The 19,559-nt window shown below is 38.6% G+C and overlaps 1 protein-coding gene across 4 annotated transcripts in view; it reads right to left on the bottom strand.

The window, feature by feature from the left end:
- EVC2 (EvC ciliary complex subunit 2) overlaps positions 1–19,559 on the bottom strand; it is a 78,459-nt gene that overhangs the window by 39,065 nt on the left and 19,835 nt on the right. For all 4 annotated transcript variants that reach the window (XM_031048376.1, XM_031048374.1, XM_031048375.2 and 1 more), the window contains 4 exons: positions 19,141–19,203; positions 13,658–13,792; positions 12,059–12,210; positions 1,167–1,491 (listed from right to left, as the gene is read on the bottom strand). In XM_031048376.1, the coding sequence (XP_030904236.1) occupies positions 1,167–1,491; positions 12,059–12,210; positions 13,658–13,792; positions 19,141–19,203 (675 nt within the window). The remainder of the gene's footprint in view (positions 1–1,166; positions 1,492–12,058; positions 12,211–13,657; positions 13,793–19,140; positions 19,204–19,559) is intronic.

Raw genomic sequence — 19,559 nt, 5'->3', positions numbered from 1 at the left:
TTCTGCAGAATACAATTTACCTCAACCTTAAAAAGATGTACATGACTGTCCTTTCATTGCTGTCTCCTTTGACTTTTCTATGCTCATATCCTACAGATACTTGAAAGCTCCCTAGAGTCAGAAGTTAAAATTCACCTGGAAATGTCAAAGAAATTCAGGTGGGTCACTAGCTTTGCACCATCGACCTTCTCCACATAGCAGCCTGATAAATCAAAGTACTTCCTGAGAGCTTCAACATACTCAGCAAAAATCTTTTGTCAAAGCTTCGATCATGAATTGTCATAGAGGTCTTAACAATTATGATATGCAAATAAAAATGCTGTTTAAAAGAAACTAAACCAAAACAGAAGGCTAAAAACTTAAGTACTGTCTGCAAACAGAGCACACACAGGTAAGCAATATAGTGATCTAAGGGATTATACTCATATACTCATGTATTCACACAGCTCTGTTTCCACATATGACTACCTACAATCCTGGGTAATGACACCCCTTCAGAGAGAAATCTTTGAATGCAAGTGACACATAAAAGCACTAGGCTTTTACTTAAAGAGAGACTGTAATCTTGCAAAGAATTGTACTCTCTCTTAAATTATTTATCTCACTTTTATCCAGAGGCTACTTCCAACAGAAGTCCACTCCTTGCTCTGCCTAAAATACAAATGGATTTGCTTGCCTTCAGCTCGAAGGAACTCAGCCTTTGGTTGGACTTACAGTCTCATTTTCTTCAAAATAAGAATATAAATATTGGAAGCTTTTTACCTAGATTGTAAGATTTATGGCACAGAGAGTTCTGCTCTGAATGTGCAAAATACTATATACAGCATCTGGCTGGAGTTCGTAGGAACTGCTGCAGTAAAATACAGTAAATAAAAATACACCATTTTGTAAGGGTTCAAGTGACTATAGAAAGCTCATGGTAACTACAGTCTTTTGTTTTCAGGTGTCACAGATGCTCTTGAGATACATTTATTTTCTGGTTAAGTAAAAAACAGTTTTTCAATAACTACCCTAATTATGGCATCTGAATGTTTGAACACATTTAAATGGTACAGCTTTCCTCTTTATTCTTAGAAGAGGACAACACAGCCATTCTAGTTTAAAAGAGTAACCATCTATATAGAACTGTGCATCATGTAAACCATTTGATTTTATACCAGGTTCACCTTTTCATTCATTTTCTTCATTAATTCCTCAGCCTCTTCATTTACAGCTCTCGCTTTTTGGCACTGAGCCTCCATTTTCTTTCTGGTTTCTAGATTACACTCAGCTGTTAAAGCCACCACCTTCCTTTCATATTCCTCTTGAATCTCCTTCTCCATTGCAAGAAACTGTTTTTTGAAAATTAAACTCATCCTCTTCTCCACATGAGGAAAGAGGCTGTGACTTAAGACCATGTTCTTCATCATCATAGCAATCACTTCTTTACATATCTGCGTTCGATATGCCTCCAGATCGGCATCTGCCCGTGTCAGGCTGGCAACCTCCAAGCTGTAGAAAGGTAATCAGAACTGTTTGAAATTGCAGATTATAGATTTCTTTCAGAAAACAAGCATACTAGATTAGTTCAATACTGGGTAATCGAATGACAGTCAGAGAAGTGCAAGAATATCAATCACAGCATATGAGCTTACTAATCATGATGGTAATGACTCATTAAAAAGCACAGTGAGCCAACTTCTACTACAGCAACTTTAAGGAAATATGCCCATTCCTGTATTTTTGTTTTCCTTAAATTCGAAACATTCCCTCAGCAAAAAGCAAAAAAAAGCCTCCAGAAAGAAACCAAAACAAACCAAACAAACTTAAAACCACCACACCCCTGTTGGGAAGCAGAGGAAATAAGTATTTGAATAGACTACAGATTTCATTAACTATGTAAAAAAGTTCTAAACCCACTGATTCATCTACATTGATGCAAGCAATGCTTTGTGTTCTGCACTGGTGTAGTCCCTTGTCTGGTGGGAAAAGGAGTGTTTTGATTATGTGCTGATACAAATAAATTAAAATAGCTGATCTCTTTCTCTCATTAACAGAGTTCTAGAAGAGATTAAATCCAGACAGAAATACAAGGTTTTCTACAAAATGCAATAAATGGCATATTCCATATGAATACATTTTCATTTATCTTTAATTAAATTGTAATCGTAATTATTCTTATTTCATATACAATGTAACTACTATAAATTTTATAGCTGTGCCTATTCTGCACTCAGTTCAGCACTGGAAAACTAGGTGGATTTTTCCCTGGCATTTCAATTTACATGAACACACAGTACTGTATGCTTCTGTGTGGATTAAGTAAACAAGAATAAATCTGTGTCCTACAAAGTACACTTTTAAGAGCTTAAGTCTATTCTTTTTCAGTTAAGCTGAATTACTGGTTTGTTCTGTTACATAGTCAAATCTTAGAATAAATTTCAACTCCATAGCAAAATGTTGGCAAGATTTGCAAGGTAGCAGAATGGTACTACATTCAGAATGGATTATCTTGAAGAATGCAAATCTATAAACACCTCACCTTTCAGTCAAACTCTTCTTATGAAGCAAATAAAGTTTAAGTAAATCATTGATATATTATCATCACTGCCTCTCAGTCAAGCACAAGAGATCTATTGTCTCCATTTAGAAATCAATAGGATAGAATTAACTCGTCTTTTTTTACACTGACTCAAATACCTGAAGTATCTAGGAGACATTAGTTTTTTCTGTTGCAGTCTCTCAAAACCCCTGAAATGCACTGGCAAAGGCCACACTTGTCTTGGTGATCTGCTGCAGGGCTGTCTGGTTGCATTTCCTTCACCATTTCCCCTGGGTCTTCATCCCAGACAGATTTAGGAATCACTGCTGCATGAGGCCAGATCCCTGTGTCTGAAATATCATGTGCTTGAAGCATTCTTTGTAGTAATTTGAAGATCTTCTGAGAGTTATTATTTTCTGTAATATCCCAAGACAACAAAACACTCCAGCTCCTCTGTGCACCTAAAGGTACACAGCCTTCTTGGGTGGCCTTCAACTATATTCATGGCCAAGTCCCCCAGAGTGCTGATCTCTTCTTGGGGAGAGTCCCTCTGGCTCCAGGACAGTGGGACAGCCACATAAGACAGGTGATGATGGCAGGATGAAGGGAACAGGATGCTGAAACAGTACCACAACCACTTCAAATGGGCGGCACAGATGTGTATTTTCTTTCAAGTCTTTTTGTTTACAGAAGTTCCAGGCCTTTTGCTGGCATACCCAGTTAGTCCTAAGCTGTTTACTTGTTACAACTAACTTCAAAAAAGTGTTTCAGTTCTGTGCAAATGCACTTAAATAAAAACAGGGATCTGGAAAAAGGAGCTTTATGCTGTAACATTCCTCTAACAACTGTCAGGCAGTGGTAGCAGGTTCCCTTTCCTAGATTCACTAATTCATTATTAGCCTGTAAAAACCAAGCCTCTGGGTTTGTTTTTCTATTTAAATTCCTGCTTCAAGTCTAGTAGCTCTGATTTAATTAAAGCATATCTTTTGAGAGAAACATCTCATCTTGGTTTTCAAGCATCCCCTAATAGAGAACTAAACAACACTTTAATTAATTGTTCCACTTGGTAATTCTTTTAAGACCTAAAAATGGTCACCTTATCCTCAGCTTGAATTTGAATAGTTTAAACTTCCAGCTCTCTTTGTTTGCTAGAATAACAAGCTCCTTAGTTATTATTTTTCTGTTCTTCATGCGTGCACTGACTGATAGTGGTCACAGCAACTACCTTTTCTTACTTAGGTGTGAAAGGCTGAATTCCTCATCTTTCTCCAGTCTCCAGTTCCACCATGTTGATACATAACTTGTTAATACAACATTCATTTCCTATCACACATGCAGGATTTTTTTAGCATGCTTTGAAAAGAGATTAACCCATTCCTCACCCACCCCCTTGCTTGTTACTTTTCCAGTCTTCTTCAGTAGTGATCCCAAGAATAAAAGCCAAAACCAAACACCATTACATTTCCTATTGTTATCTTTACCTCAGGCTTCCCACAGCATCTTCCTATTTCCTGAACGTCATTACAGACAACCTGATTTCATTTTGAACAAGACTGCCATGCCCTTTCTCACCCACAGAGAGAAATATGGTACCAAATTAACTCCACTCCCCAAGATCATGATGCCAAATACAGAAGGAGCAATAGGTGCAATTCAACTGATGCTGATGTGTCAGCGAGTGATGAGGCTGTTAAGACCTGAGGTGTATTCAATCTGCAAATCCCATGCTCAGCACATCTGTGAAGAAGGCAATGAAGCAGAAGCAGCATGTGAACTGTCCACCAGTCCAAGGGTAGTAGGAGGGAGAAAAAGTAATTACAGCTCTCCCACGTCACATCCTGGAAGACAGCAGCCAGACCATTACCTTTTCTCAGCTGAAGAAAGGTTGGGTCTGTAAAAATTATAAATCTACCTTTCACATGATGTGCTCTGCTTCTGTTCTGCCTTCTCCACACAGCAGCCCGTGGAGTGAGACAAGCTCATCACATCTTCCAGGAACCTTGTTTCAAGTTCTTACTCCAAATGAGAGGTTGAGGGCAGCCTTAACAAGCTGCATCAATACAGTCTTGGAGCACCAACAGTCAGTACAAACAGCAACCCTGGACATTATAATAAACCAAATGCTTTCAGACATAAGTTCACTACAAGAACAATGCTTACAATCATCCAGATTAAATGTGCAATGTTTTGTGACACCTGGGAGAAAAAAAATCCTAACCTGACACTGCGCCTCCTCAAAGCAAAGTAGATCTAGTAAGCTTCTTTAAATGCTCTGCACTCTGCTTGTTACAGCAATTCATGTTTAAAAGGTCTTGCATCTCTCCCTGAGCAAATTCAGCACAATAAAAATATAAAAGTCAATGAAATACAGGCAGCAGATGGCAACCTATTGATGAAAAAGATGAAAGCTTCTGTTGCGCAAAGTATACAGAGAAAGGCTGAGAATAGTACAGAAGGTATGTGGTACAAAAGTATGGGGAGAGGAAAGGTGAACAGACACGTAGAAAATGAAACTGCAAACAGCAACTGTAAAGATATTTCACTCACTTGAAGAGGAAGAGGATTTACAGATCTGTCAGAGAAGATCTGGGAGGGGAGAATCCCAGATGCCAAAAACAGAAGCAGAGAGAATGCCTGAGCATCTGATGTCCTTCACAGACCTAATAAAAGAATACAGGAAAGCAGCTAAGGTCAGGAAAGAAACAGCTATAGTTAATTAAAAAAATAAAATACACCACAAAAAAAAAACCCTCTCATGAACTACAAAATAATTGTGTCTTTAAGTTCTATTATTCAAATTAGAAGCTTGCAGAGGGAATATTTAAACAGGAAAATTAACAGCTCCTGAATTTAACAGTCCTAAAATGAACTAGGTTTTCAGACACAGAGACACAAACAAACTCAAGAGTTCACAAACATAATAAACTACTGTGAAACAACTCTGTGAAGTCTAAAGAGGAGAGAAACATCAAGCAAACTCCCCTTCAGTGACATTTCCTCACCAAAACAGAAAAACCTGTCTTTCAGAACACTTAGCTCTCATCTTCAAATGGTAGCCAATTAGTAGCATACATATTACAACAGCATCCAGAAGAGACTGGACCCTGTGGTAGCAGTTTCTGCCAAAGCATCCCTTCATGATATACAACGCTTCCAAAAAGCATGTAGCTTAGGGTCATTTGTGGATGGTTTCTCTCCAGTGTCCTGGATGCCCCGCTGCAGCAGTGACTCAGAGCACCCTGGCACAGCAGCTGCACCAACTGCTGCTGCAGAGAGGAAGGCAGCCAGAAAAGGGCAGACAAACATACAACCACCCTCAGTCGGTGGCACCCACTGCTACCACCTGAGCCAGAGTAGCACATCTCCTGCACCCATGGGCACAGTGGCAATGGGACAGCTGCAATGAGGAAAGAAAGAAGTGTTATGGTCCATGTTGCCTTGTTATACTTCAGAGAAGTGAAGCTTGGTGAGACGGTCAGGCAGGGAGTTACAATAATGAAAGCCAACTGAAATACTATGGGCATCAAGGGTCTTCAGCTGCAGGTGTGGTTTGTTTCCTAAATCATCCATTTACTGAGGGATTAGTAATACAGCATCAGTAACTTAGGCCGTGTTTTGGGTTTTGTGTTTGGGTTTTTCTTCCCCATTTTTTTTTTGGTTGTTTTGATGTTGTTGCTGTTTCAGGCTTTTTGATTATTTTTGGTTTTGGTTGGGTTGGGTTTGGTTTAAAGTACCGTGACAATGTGGACCCTGTGTGCAGTTACTGTAAGAGTGACAGAGCACTGGAACAGGTTGCCCAGGGGGGTTGTGGAGTCTCCTACGTTGGAGATATTCAAGGTTTGCCTGGACAAGTTCCTGTGTGATGTACTCTAGGTTACCCTGCTCTTGCAAGGGGGGTTGGACTAGATGATCTTTTGAGGTCCCTTCCAACCCTTGGGATTCTGTGATTCTGTGATTCCTCCCTTCAACCTCTTCCTCCTTTTTTCTCTCCTCCACTTTCCATCCTCTCCCACTGGGTCCAGTGACAATAGAGACTAGAAACATTTCAGGGCAGGGATTTATAGAGGTTGCATTACAACCAGACACAAACATTTGCAGGAGACAAACCCTGGTAAAGCAGAAACAGAGATAATGGCATGGAGTCTGAATGGCCACAAACTGCCCAAAACCTAGTTCTCCAGCCTTCCTGAGCTCAGCAGGGTGCATTGTTTTTCCCTGGTCTCTGCACTGCCAGGCTGGGTGCATGACCCTGTGTTAGAAGATGTCTGACAATGCTCTGTGCTACACCAGTAGCAGCACCAGCCTGAAGCCAGCTCTCAACTGGGGGAGTTCATCCATCTGTCCTGAGATGCTTACACAGCTAAGCATAAACTCAGCATAATTCTAACATGAGCCTGCAGATACTACAAGAAATCTTGTCAGTAAATAAAATTGCTAAGAAAGGTAAATGACAATTCTCTAAGGATGCTTTCACATGAATGAGTCACAAATTAATTTAAGCCTTCCAGAAAAACTCAGAATGCTGACAAAACCAGAAATAGGATTCTTATGATATATAGCCAAAAAAGAGAAAAAAAAAAAACCAAACTGGAAAAAAATTGAGCTAAGAGACCAGTAACTCTTCAGAAAAAATATGATTCACAAAAACCTGCCAGAAGTCTAAGCACTTGATTTGGCAGCAGTTTCACATCAAATTCATTAAACTTTCCACAACATAAAGAGAGTAAAGGTATCTCAATTCCTAAATTAATCTGTTTAAAAAACATTTGAAAAATCCTATATTTAAGAGACCGAGAATCTCTGCTTTGCTTGCAGAAAGTTTGAAACCTGGTAAATCAGTGATCTTCAGCCAAACAATTTAAAAATCACAGGTAGCCACAACAGAACTGTTGCCACAGAGCTCAGAAAATACTACTTCACTGAAAAAATAGTATGCAAAAAGAGGTAAAAATACTCCAGTCCTGCCTCCAATGAAGTCATAACACATTTTACCATTGTTTTCAAAAGCACCAACTTCAGCCTGTATAATAACAAAACATAAATAAATATTATGGCTATACGCATTATGCATTAATGCCTGAGGAGCTTCCATCTTTGCTGTGATCTACTGAGATTCTTCTGATCCCTTCAGACATGGTGACTATTCAGATGACAGAAACAGTAGGACCTATCAATCTTCTTTCAAACTGATATGGAGTAAAACATCAATAACAGCACTGCTCTCAAAAGCAGACTGTTTTCTGAATGAGATAAATTGTTCTGGGTGGACAGAAGAAATGACCCATGTAATTCTGAACACTATTTCTTCACTTTGCCAACATCAAAGAAACATGCTATTTTTTTGATGAAAAAAGTTGTGTCTTCATTAATTTCAAAGGATTTGTGTTCTTCAGTTCCCCTATTATAAACTCCTATTACCTATTAAGCATTTGAGCTTCTATGATGGGAAAAAACAGTTTATGCACTTGCCACTTATAAGAGCATTCATAATACAAGCCTACAAATGTTTGGTTTATTCCATGTGTATTCACTGCATCTTACTGTCATATCCATGTGATTACCATATTTCTGTATTGTACACATTGCACGAAAACAGAGAAATTAATATACCGTCCCTTCAAAAATTTTAGAATTTTGATTGTACTTTTTAGAAGTTAGGATATACAGAAATTTATCACCTCAACCGTTTTCTTGTACTAACAATGTAACTATTTCTCACCATTTTCTATATAGGAACAGTCAAGTCTAGCTGCTATGGCAATGTGATCTTTTATTCATACTTCTAATCTGAATTCAGGGTTAAAAAAAAAAACCAACACATTTGCTCTTAGAAAATTAAATTGAGATGTAGAGCAAGAAATTTACATTTAGAAGTAAAAAGTGACCTTCTAATATGGTAGTAAATTGTTTTTGACTTTTCTGTCAAGGCTCTCTGGAGACAGTTTGATCCTGTTCTCTAGTACATTGGCCTCAATGTCCTCTACTATAAATCAGCTGTGATGCATACATATTACTCAGTGATTTCATAATATAATTGGCAGTATGTACTGTGTATCAGCAAGCAGTTTCAAGTTCAGCTAGAGCTTTGACAAATCAAGGAAGAATAGCTGTATAAAAAAATTAAGATTAAAAATAAAAGTTGTAATGGAAAGTTGCTTAAAGAAATTAAGTTGCATTTAACATCTATCTTCTGAGAGTATGAGCATGATTAGACTTCATCACATTGGACACAAGCCCCAGCTGCTCATCTCTCTTCGTATTCTGTTCTAGACATACAGAAAAAGGGACCCACAACATTTTGGAACATCATCTAGGGTGCATGTCAAAATTCAAATCATATAGCTTCTCCTCATTAGAATTCATTGCCAATGAGCCAACATTCAGGAATATACACATTAAGGAGCCTACTGAGAATAAAAGCCAAGCTATTTTGCTGCATAATGTACATCAAAGATATGACTTATTAAGACTAAACTCACAAAATGAGTAACTAAGAAGCTTCCTTATGAAATATTAAAAGTATGTTTTGTTCTCTAGCCAATCCTCCTGACATTGCAAACTGTCTACACTACAAAGATGTCCCTGTCCATAAATATTGAACACATGCTCCTAATGTATTTGCTAAACAATTCGGCACTGTCACTTTGTAAAAGACATTAACTATTAACATAGCTTTATGTCATAAAGAGGACAAAAAAATCCTGTGGCTCATACTTTTCTGAGTAATTTTCTCATTTGTGTCTGGACCAAAGAACAAAGCACCAGAATGATCCCAACCATGTTTACTATCTCAGTGTGATTTAAAAAGGATATATTATATTATGTTTGCAAGCTTAGAAGTATGCCATGTACAGAAAATGACATACAGCTGCACCAATACACGCAGAAGCAATTACCAAACTAGTGTACAAGCAAGAGTTGGTTGAAAATGACAAAGTATCCAAAGGTCTCTAACAAAAGCCCCTATACTTTTGCCTCCCCAGATAATAAGAACCACAATTACAACACTAGAATTTATATTGGTATATTTATGGCATTAAAAATAATGCTCAAAGTAAAAGCCTGGTTCTCATCCTCAGTATAACTACCACTCCCGTGAGACAATACAAACCTCATTCCTCAGCTTACAGAAAACCCAACTATTCTATTGGGTGAAACTAAATGTAACAAAACAAAATGCAACACTGTTGAAAAACTGATTGTGTCCTCAGTAAAATTACAACATTTAACTGAAGCACAGAATCCATTCAAATTTACTGCAATTATCCATTAATAAATTACAAATGCACCATCTTTCTTATGTTTTACAAACCACTATCTCTAAAGCAGGTAATTCAGTTGAAAGAAGAATCATCCTATTCTGGTTTCAGCCTAGATTGCTCAAAAAAAAAATTCTCCTAAGGCAATAGTATTTTATCTTTGAAATCAGCTAAAAACCAGGATGTATAACAGTTTATGAAGTACAAGACTAAAATGAAACCTTTAAGGAATACAGATCAGTACCGCTTTGTCCTAACTTGCAGAATGAATAAGGAACCACCATTACAATATGAGGAAGTGTCCTAAGGTAAATATCAAAGTGTTAACAATGAGAGATAAAACAAGAGGTGTATTACAGCTACTGAAGAAAGCAGAAACAATACTGCACATATCTACAAGCATTACAGTAATGCTGTGCCACCTTTTTGACCAACCAGCCCACAAGAATGGGATTTGTCTTACCCACCTCCAGACCCCTACAGCTGCGCTAATCAGTGCAGGCACCTGACTTTAGGGTCAGTGGGGACAGGAGCCATATGAGCAATTTTTTGGAAGTCTACTTTGGGATGAGAATAATCATATCCTGGAAGTGCACTTTTTCACCTCCGAATGAAAAGGGGAACTCAGGTTAAGAAGTTCACACTGCAGAGATCCTCTCTCAGTCAAACTGCACCACCAGTAAGGGAGGAGAGAAACAGGTTTGTAGTAATTGAAAACACATATTAAATAAGCACAAATAAAAAGAGGGAAAGAAGAGAAAAAAACCTGATAACCACACCTGTGTTTCACCTAGTAGTAAATGAATCAGAAAGTCCAGTTTAAAACTACAAGAAAGGCGAAGAATTGGGATAATCTAAATAGGGATTGGGAAGCACCCATTGCTAACAGCTAGAGATGATTTGAGCCCTTCACAGTAATGTCTATCACCCTTTCAATCACCTCTCTTAGCAGGAACTACTGTAACTCTGGCTACCTTAGTGGTCTGTCTACTATCCTTGTCCTGCAAGAAGGAAAAGATAACTCCGAACACAAAGGAGGTTAGTGACTGCTAATGGGCTTCTCTTTTATTCATTCCAATGCTCTATCCACTTAGAGGCAGAGACAACAGAAACCATAGGGAAAGAAGCAGAAGATATTTGTGCTAACTGCATAAGAGTATTAAAAATATTTAGCCCCAAATACATACTCAAATTAACTAAGGAATCTTGTTTTATGGTTTGGAAATAATCCAGTTATGAAAATAATCCAATCCAAAGGTTTGCAAGAATATTTACCTTTGTAAACCACAACCTATCTGAAAAGTCCAGCTTTTTTAACTTCTCTTTCCCCTTGAACTAGATAGACATTTGCTATCCCTAAAATAAATTAATACTAAAGTGACTTTAAAAAATATTTAAACCTCTTCTTCATATTCACATAATGATTTTCAGGATAAATCTTCTCAAAGCCTGAGCTGCTGTATAGTTACAAAAGCAAAAACCAGTATGTAATTTATAGAGATAAGTATCCCAATTATGAAATAATGATAATGCTGTTACTCTTCAAGAAATATTACTTCCATGATTCCTGTAACCTTTCCTTTTCAGCTTCTACAGAATTTATAGTTGCATAATACTGCCTGTAGCCTGTCTTGGCAGCAGCTAATGGTGAGACTGAACAAACAATCTTCTCTGTCCTCACATCAGACCTTTTAATCAAATTCAGTTTACGAACAGATGACCTTTAACAGCGGCACGTTTCTGTCAAACAGCCCTGACTGGCATTTCAACAACATCAGAAGAGTTTCTCTGCTCTACCCAGTAATCACTCCAATTGCAGTTATGTGGTTTCCTTCTGGCAGCTCTATAAACTGTCATTCCTTAGACTCTGATCCAGGTGTTCCCAGAACTTACTGCTAAACAGCTATGCTGGCACCCAGCAGGGGCTCTCTTTTTCAGGACAAAAGCCATCCTTTTGAAGCAGAATGTGTTCAACAATAGCAGAATGCACCCTTCCAACATTTTCTTGTACACAGAAAAGTTTCCCCTAGTGAACCACAAAGAGGCAAACCTAGATGTTAATTTGGACTGGAAAACTTGCATGCCTAGGGCCTAGATGGAGTTGTGACCTCTACAGTGGAAGCAGTATGAAATACAATTTCCATACCCCACAGATTACTATTTAATACAGTATAAAACCCTAAAGTTTTTATGCATAAGAAATTAAAGGGCAGATACTCAAAATACACTCAAAGGTTTGGTTGATAATAAATGTGATACAAAAACAGTAAATTCTTACTCTTCTAAAGCCTGAAGCATGTTTCCAGGTTTTTCAAAGGATAGAATATCGATGATTTGGTCATTCATAATTATATCTTCACTAAAGAGATCACCTGAATTAAACTGAGAATGCTCCAGTATGTTATTCTGGATGAGTTCATGCTGCATCTCCTAAAAAATAAAAATTAACAATTTACACTGAATATCTGATCTAATTTTATTGCAGTTAACTCTGGGTGAGAAGGCTCCTACTTATCATCAAACTGTACAGCTGTAGATGGTATAGAGAGATACGCAATTCAGATATGTATCTGAAATCAAATATACTTTGTTTTAAGCTGAACTTTTGGTATATAACTGACCTGGAGTACAAATGAAGACATGAATGGAGAAGACAGAAGACTCTACATTGACTTACTGAAAGCCTTCTAGGAGGTTATCTTCTACTATAAACTTTCTAGGCCATTTTTTTTAAACTTACACAAATTATATACTGCAAGATTACAGCACCATGAGGTAAACAATATCGCAAATTAATCCTATGAACGATGGAAGTGATTTAAGTTTGTGGTTCGGAGACTCCCCTGAGACTGAAGGCTAATAAAATTACTATATAAAAACCCACTATAAATACTTGATTCTAGGACCAAACTGACCCTTTTTTATGATTTCATTATCACAGTTTTTTTCTGTAAAAAGAAACAAGGCATGACCTTTTCATTTAAAGGAACAGTTTTTTCAGACCTAAAAGTTGTTCATGGAGTAATTTTCAATCACAGAAAATAAGGTTGGAAGTGATTTATGAGCTCCTCTGGTCAGTCCAGGGGGACTGGACATCCAGCATGGTCCATGTGGAGAATGTGCTCAAACATCTGAGTACATGTCTCTTAGAGGTCTGCTCTAATCACTGTGATATCCTGACTGACGTCTCTAGCTCCTCCCATTGAAGTTGCTGCACTTTACGTAAATACATAAAAAATTAATAGAAGCATAGCCTGGAGCTTGGGTCAACTTGATGAATATTTATCAGACTTTTATTTTCTCTCTTTCTCCCAGTATGTACTGAAATATTTTCTTCAATCTGGCACAGCTTGGATAAAGAGCACTGAAAATGCTTCATCCCCAAACCCAACTGTTTTGTTCAATCACTCCATGAAATTAAAGCACATCCAAAGAACCTAAATTCAAATCCCTACTCCTGATAATCAGAAATACAATTTGGAATAAGTCTCCTGTGCTCAAAGTAAGTGGTCTGCTCCCTCAGCAAATGCTTATAACTTACAGACATCCTGCTTCTCACATTGAGAGATGAAGAAGAGAGGAAGAGAGGAATATGAAAGGAAACTAATAGACAAAGGCTAATTACCCTCCAGTCTAAAGCTAACATCCAGGTACTGACAGCAGGTTTTTTGATCATATTATCATTCTTACACTCCCTCTAAATCTGATTGTGTTAAACATTAGAGGTTGTAGAGACTGTATTACTTGCACATGCAGTCCATCACTTGGTGGCTTTTTATTTATCTTCAAAAAGTCTTTACCTATACTAGTTGGCAAATTATACCATCAGATATAATCAATGAAAAGTTTAAACAGAATTATGGGCAGTATGACTTACCTGGTTTTTACTGCGGAAACTCCACTTTAATATTTGGGTTCGGTAAATTATGAAAAAGACAGCACATGTCAGTAAGAGTGAAATAAAAAAAGCAATGAAGAACCCTGAGGCATGGATGGCATGGCTGTACAAAATCTGAAATTAAAAGACCACGTTATTAAAATTACATTTCAAATATCTATAAAGATCAGACTTAAAGATTATAGCTGTAAGCAAAGTAGCAAATTATTTTTAAATGGCTTCATGCAACTTCAGGGGTTCTCAGCATTAAGTTAGAATTGCTATATTTCGATTAATATTTTCAAACAAATGTCTATTTTCTGAGGTTTTCAAGACAGCACAGTGTCGTGGTTTAAACCAAGTCCACACAGCTCGTTACTCACTCCCCCCCTTGCTCCCCCAACTACCGGAGAGTTAGGAAGGAGAATCCAAAGAATGTAGCCCCCACAGGTTGAGATAAGCACAGTTTAATAGCTAAGGCATAACACAAAACGCTGCTGCTACTACTACTACAAATAATAATGATAAAGCCAATAACAAGTGAAGAGAATACAACATCTCACCAGCCACCTACCCATAACTCACCCCACCCTGCCCAACCGAGCACCAACCGCTACCACCTCCATCCCCCCCAGAGCTCCAGCCCTTCCAGGTCTCTCCTGGTTACATCCTGGGCATGATGTGCTATGGTATGGAATACCTCTTTGGCTAACCTGGGTCAGGTGTCCTGTCTCTCCTTCCTCCCAGCCTCCCCTCCTCCCTGGCAGAGCATGAGCTCAGAACAAAGGCCTTGGACAAACCAAACACCCGAGCAGTAACTCAAAACATACTTGCTATCAGCAACCATTCTCAGCCCAAAAGTCAAAACGCAGCACTGCACCAGCTACCAAGAAGGAGCAAAATGACTGCTACTGCTGAAACCAGGACACACGGTTTGTTACATTCACCTACTCTAAATTCTTGTGTAACTTCAAGCAACAGGATTCCCACAGATTGAGTCTAGGTTCTGTGACTTTTGGGTGTCCTGTACTTAACAGTTGGTTTTCCACTGTTGACAAATTATCCTAAGTCTCGTTGAAAACTGATGGCATTTGGTGCTGCTCAGAGGCTCTGAAAAATTGCTCTAACGTTGCCTACCTTTATTTAACTTAAGAAAACTGAGTAACCACCATAGGGAAAAAGCACCAGTATGAGTTCAGAATAAATATATAACTGACAGCTGACAAAACCATCCAGTGTGTGTACACCCTTGCAGTTTCTGCATGAGCCGGAGTAGGAAAAGAATAGCAGGAGCACTGGAACAGCAAGCCAGCTAACAACTTTGTAAAGCTTTCCTTTCACTTCTTAACTTAATCTTTAAGTTGAATTGCATTAAAAATTAATTTTTACTTCATGCTCCATGTAGCAAGAGTTAATTCAGTGTTTGGTTCTTTGAGATCTCTGGATGAAAAACAAAGCACAGCTATTAGGATAATATTTCACCACAAACTAATCACTCTGCTGGGGTTAGAAAGTGTAAATAATTAACATGCTTCTTGCAGGCTGGGTTTGGTCATCTCTTGGAGCAGAAACCAGAAAGCAGAAACCAGACAGTCAACAGTAATTCTGCATAGGAGGCAATAATCAAACATGGTTTACAATTTGAAAAGGATTTATTTCAATTTAACACTAGAATTTTATGCTTTTACTGCCTAGCTTTTCTCTGGTTTTGTACACTGAGAATCTATCATATCTCACTGAAAGGAACTGCTTCGTGTCAGACTATGTTGTTGCACAGGCTCACCTCAAAGCTGCTGGAGATGCTCAGCACTCATTGATTTAAAAATAATTTCAGTTGTTGAGACCTCTTAGCAGCCTTCCAGCATCTGAAGGGGGCCTACAGGGATGCTGGGGAGGGACTCTTCATTAGGGACTGTAGTGATAGGACAAGGGGTAATGGGTTGAAACTTAAACAGGGGAAGTTTAAATTGGATATAAGGAAGAAGTTCTTTACTATAAGGGTGGTGAGGTACTGGAATGGGTTGCCCAAGGAAGCTGTGAATGCTCCATCCCTGGCAGTGTTCAAGGCCAGGTTGGACAGACCCTTGGACAACACGGTTTAGTGTGAGGCGTCCATGCCCATGGCAGGGGGTTTGGAACTAGATGATCTTAAGGTCCTTTCCAACCCTAACTATTCTATGATTCTATGAATTGGGCGATGATGTCAGTATCAAAGAAATCATCAAGGCATTAATTAATACAGGCTACTATTTGGCACTTGCACAGTTTCCAAGGAGATCCAAGATTTACTTCACAGAACTGTACATGTACAATCAACAACTGCTCTGACAGACAGGGGCATGACTGGCTTGGTTTTTTTTCTTTTTTTTTTGTTTGGTTATTTTTAATGTGCTTAGCCTAAAATAAGTAAACCCTTGAAGCACCTTGAGGTTCACTAAAATGTTCTGGGACTAAGTGTTTATCTGAGTAAGCCACCCATATGCTGATTTCCTTCTAATACATTTCAATATCTTTAAGGTTTAAATGGAAACAAGAAAGAAAAGAAAATGATGAGCAACATAATAATTTTCCAGTTCCATGTGTAACTACCAACACATTGTCTGAATGTTTTTTCTTAATGTAGCTTTGGCCAATTGCTCCCATTACACTCCTTTGTACCCCTGGGTGGCTGAGTACCAGCTCAGGCCTCATCTCACTCAGCACTGCCCACCAGCTCCTTGCCACGAGCTCAATTACAGCTGCATCACTTTGGATCAGAATATCTTCATTTTTTAATTTATTTGAAAGATGTTTCTGTAAATATTAAGTAACTCCTCTTCCTAATCCAGTGTTTAGCCCTTCACAGATCAAAAAGGTTTAGCTCCTACCTCTTGAACTGAGACAACAAACATCTGTGTGGGACTTGGAAAAAATGCAATTCTTCTGAAGACCATCTGCTGTCCCCAGTTTCTTCAGTCACACTAGGTGGCCAAAAGGGAATCACAGAAGGGTTCTTTAACTATGCCATACCAACGCTGTGCCTGCAGTCCAACCACTTTCGATAAACAGGAGATGCTGTACATAATAGTTAGGAAGATAAAATGCTGCTTTGGAACGACTTAATTTTGCCATTTATCTTATCTCCAAGCACTCTGAAATTTAGGGATCTCTCCAGGCTTCTGGGGAAAGCAGGAACATGGTGAGGCTATGGATTCAGCGAAGCTGAAATGGAACTTGTTAGCTTTTAACAGAGAAAAAGGGATGACTAGAGAATTACCAGTACTTTCTAAGTAAAGTAAAAGTCGAGACCTATGGCAGCACAGTCAGTCTGTACCAGGGCAGTCAGCTCTGTCAAAAGTTAAGCTCCAATGGAGAGAAATGGAAAGAAAATCATCTGTGCTTTTACACTTAAAGAAAATGGGTTTTGGAAAGAAAGTCAATGTCACTGGGGCCTGTACCGGCATGCAGGGCCCAGCAAGCACCTAATGACATCTAAAAGCATCACTGTGGATGGTGCGGGTAGGTGCTAGAAGAGCTCCTGCACAAGCCATGGTGCAGGGTCAATGGTGGCACTGCAGGTCAACCTTCAAACCACTGACACACCAGTAAGCCTCATAACCCACATCTGGAGCTAAATTCTTAAGCCATTCCCACACTGGGAAGAGGCATTACAGGCCCAAGTTTCTTTCACAAACTGCTGCACTTATGTTAATTTGAAGGATGCTGACAGAAGCAAGCCTGGTAAAAGTCAGATCAAAGTAATATCATCTGTGCCATGCAACATGCTCAGATGGGAGAACTTCCTTTTGTCCTTTTCAGTACAGCATCAAAACCATCCAGGTAAGGGCAGAGGCACTGAGTATTCACAGCCCCTGAAGCACTGTGGGAAGACATCTGGCATGGTCACTCACATGAGAAACACTCATATTTTTTTCATAACCCACAAAATTACCTTATCACAGGCAACCAAGCACTTTCTTCCAGTGGCACAGAAGAGAAAATCCACAGGGTTTGTAAAACTTTAAAGAACCACACAGTAGCCAAGTGCGCAAGCAAACCATGTGAAAGCTGACAGAACCAACTTAGCATGGCACTGCCATGTCTACACAATTAATTCTTCTCTTTTCTGCCCCAAAGTCAACATTTATTATTCACTTAGTCACAAGTGTGTTGGCTTTACCACACTAACACGTTTAAATAATGATTTTTAGTAAATAAAATCCGAGATTGAGAGTATTTATGACAGCTGATGGCATGGATGAAATACAATACATCACACCTTTTTCAGCTAATCATAATTTCCTTGCACAAACTGATTTCATTCTGAAACGCCTTATGCTTGGCCACAGTCCAAAGGCAAACACTGTGAGTGTGAAACATGAAGTGTTCTGTAATTTCTAAGTTTTATTTTTCAAAAAATTAACAGCATTCTCCACACACCTTTACCACACATTTTAATTACAAAACCTGTTCATTTAGTAAGTCCAGATGCAGCTGAGCCAATTTTACCTAACTATGGAATAGTCCCCAGGAACTTGTTGAGGTCTAAATATCGAATTCAAGTTGGAAACCCCCACACTATAAAGGTTTTAAGTGTAGTAATAGATGAGACCAATGTACCTTACAGTCTTAGCTTAGACATCACCAGCAGCTGTAGATCAATTCACACTGAACTCTACAGAAAACCATTCATGAAGCTATTTTTCTAACCCAGTCAACTACTGCATGGCTTACACCTTCAAGAATAAGAGTTTCCAAAAAATACCTTTATAGCAATTCCAAGCACAATTCTTAGCTATACAAATATCCAACCACTTTAAATCTTACCAGAACAGTAAGGTCTCTAGCCCACGTATAGTTTTACTTTATATCATGTTTAATTCTGGCTTCCATTTTAATAGAGTGAGCACTTGACCTTCAATTATGAGAAAGCCAAGTCTGGACTTATTATACTGATACTTAAAATTATACTTATACTAATAGAAGCTCAGAGGGCAAGAGATTCCCAGCAATAGAGAATACTGGAACAAGAGGTCCCTGTGCCCAGTCTCCAAACAGACTACTGATTTTAAAGGTAAAGAGAAACTCATGGGACAGGCCCATGGAAGGAATGAACAGCCTAGTCCTCAAGACCTTGTCAGGCATGCCCCATTCATATGAACTCTAGATTTCAAATGATATAATCATGTAAAAAATGTTCCAGGGTAAAACAAATTATTTTCTTCTGCCTGAACACAAATAATCACAGTGATCTTGTCAACCAAGTCACAGCTCCTTAAGAAAAGACCCCTTGCAACACAGCCTGTCAAGGTAATAAAGGTAGGGGGAGAAAACCAAGCTTGGTGAACAGATTACTGATTACTCAAGCAATAGAAGTGATGGATGCAGTGAAGAGTTCTTTAATAAAAATTATCTAAAAGAATAATGTTGTTCACTGCAGTCAATGTAATTTTGAAGGCTTATTTGGCCTTTTAGAAACCATAATGTGAAATTATGGAATTTACCTTGGTCTTTTCTTCTTCAGTTATAGTGAACGATGCCATCAGTGATACGAGATGTGTTGCATTCTGAGATACAAAAATATTACATGTATGAAAACAAACACACAGCAAACAGCCCAGAGTCCCTAGAAATGCATCTGTTTAGAAGACAAGCTATATTTCTCATTAAGCTTAAAGCTGAAATAAATCTGATAGGAAACTACAGTGTACTTAAGAGTAACATTAACAGACATGGAAGCACCTACTCTGTGGGATACACTCCCCTGCTAGTCACACAGAGGCATATTCCAGTGCTCACAGAATCACATGCCTATAAAGGCTGGATGACTTAAAATGCACAGAACAGGAGCCACAGGCAGTGCACGTCTCTACTCTTACAACTCGCTGGTTTTTTGAAGTCTCACTCTCCTCCACTCTAGTAA

Source organism: Melopsittacus undulatus, chromosome 7 (genome assembly GCF_012275295.1).
Source record: "Melopsittacus undulatus isolate bMelUnd1 chromosome 7, bMelUnd1.mat.Z, whole genome shotgun sequence".
Classification (NCBI taxonomy): Eukaryota; Metazoa; Chordata; class Aves; order Psittaciformes; family Psittaculidae; genus Melopsittacus; species Melopsittacus undulatus.
The sequence above is the reverse complement of the archived record's forward strand: the minus strand, read 5'-3'. Positions and strand labels throughout refer to the sequence as shown.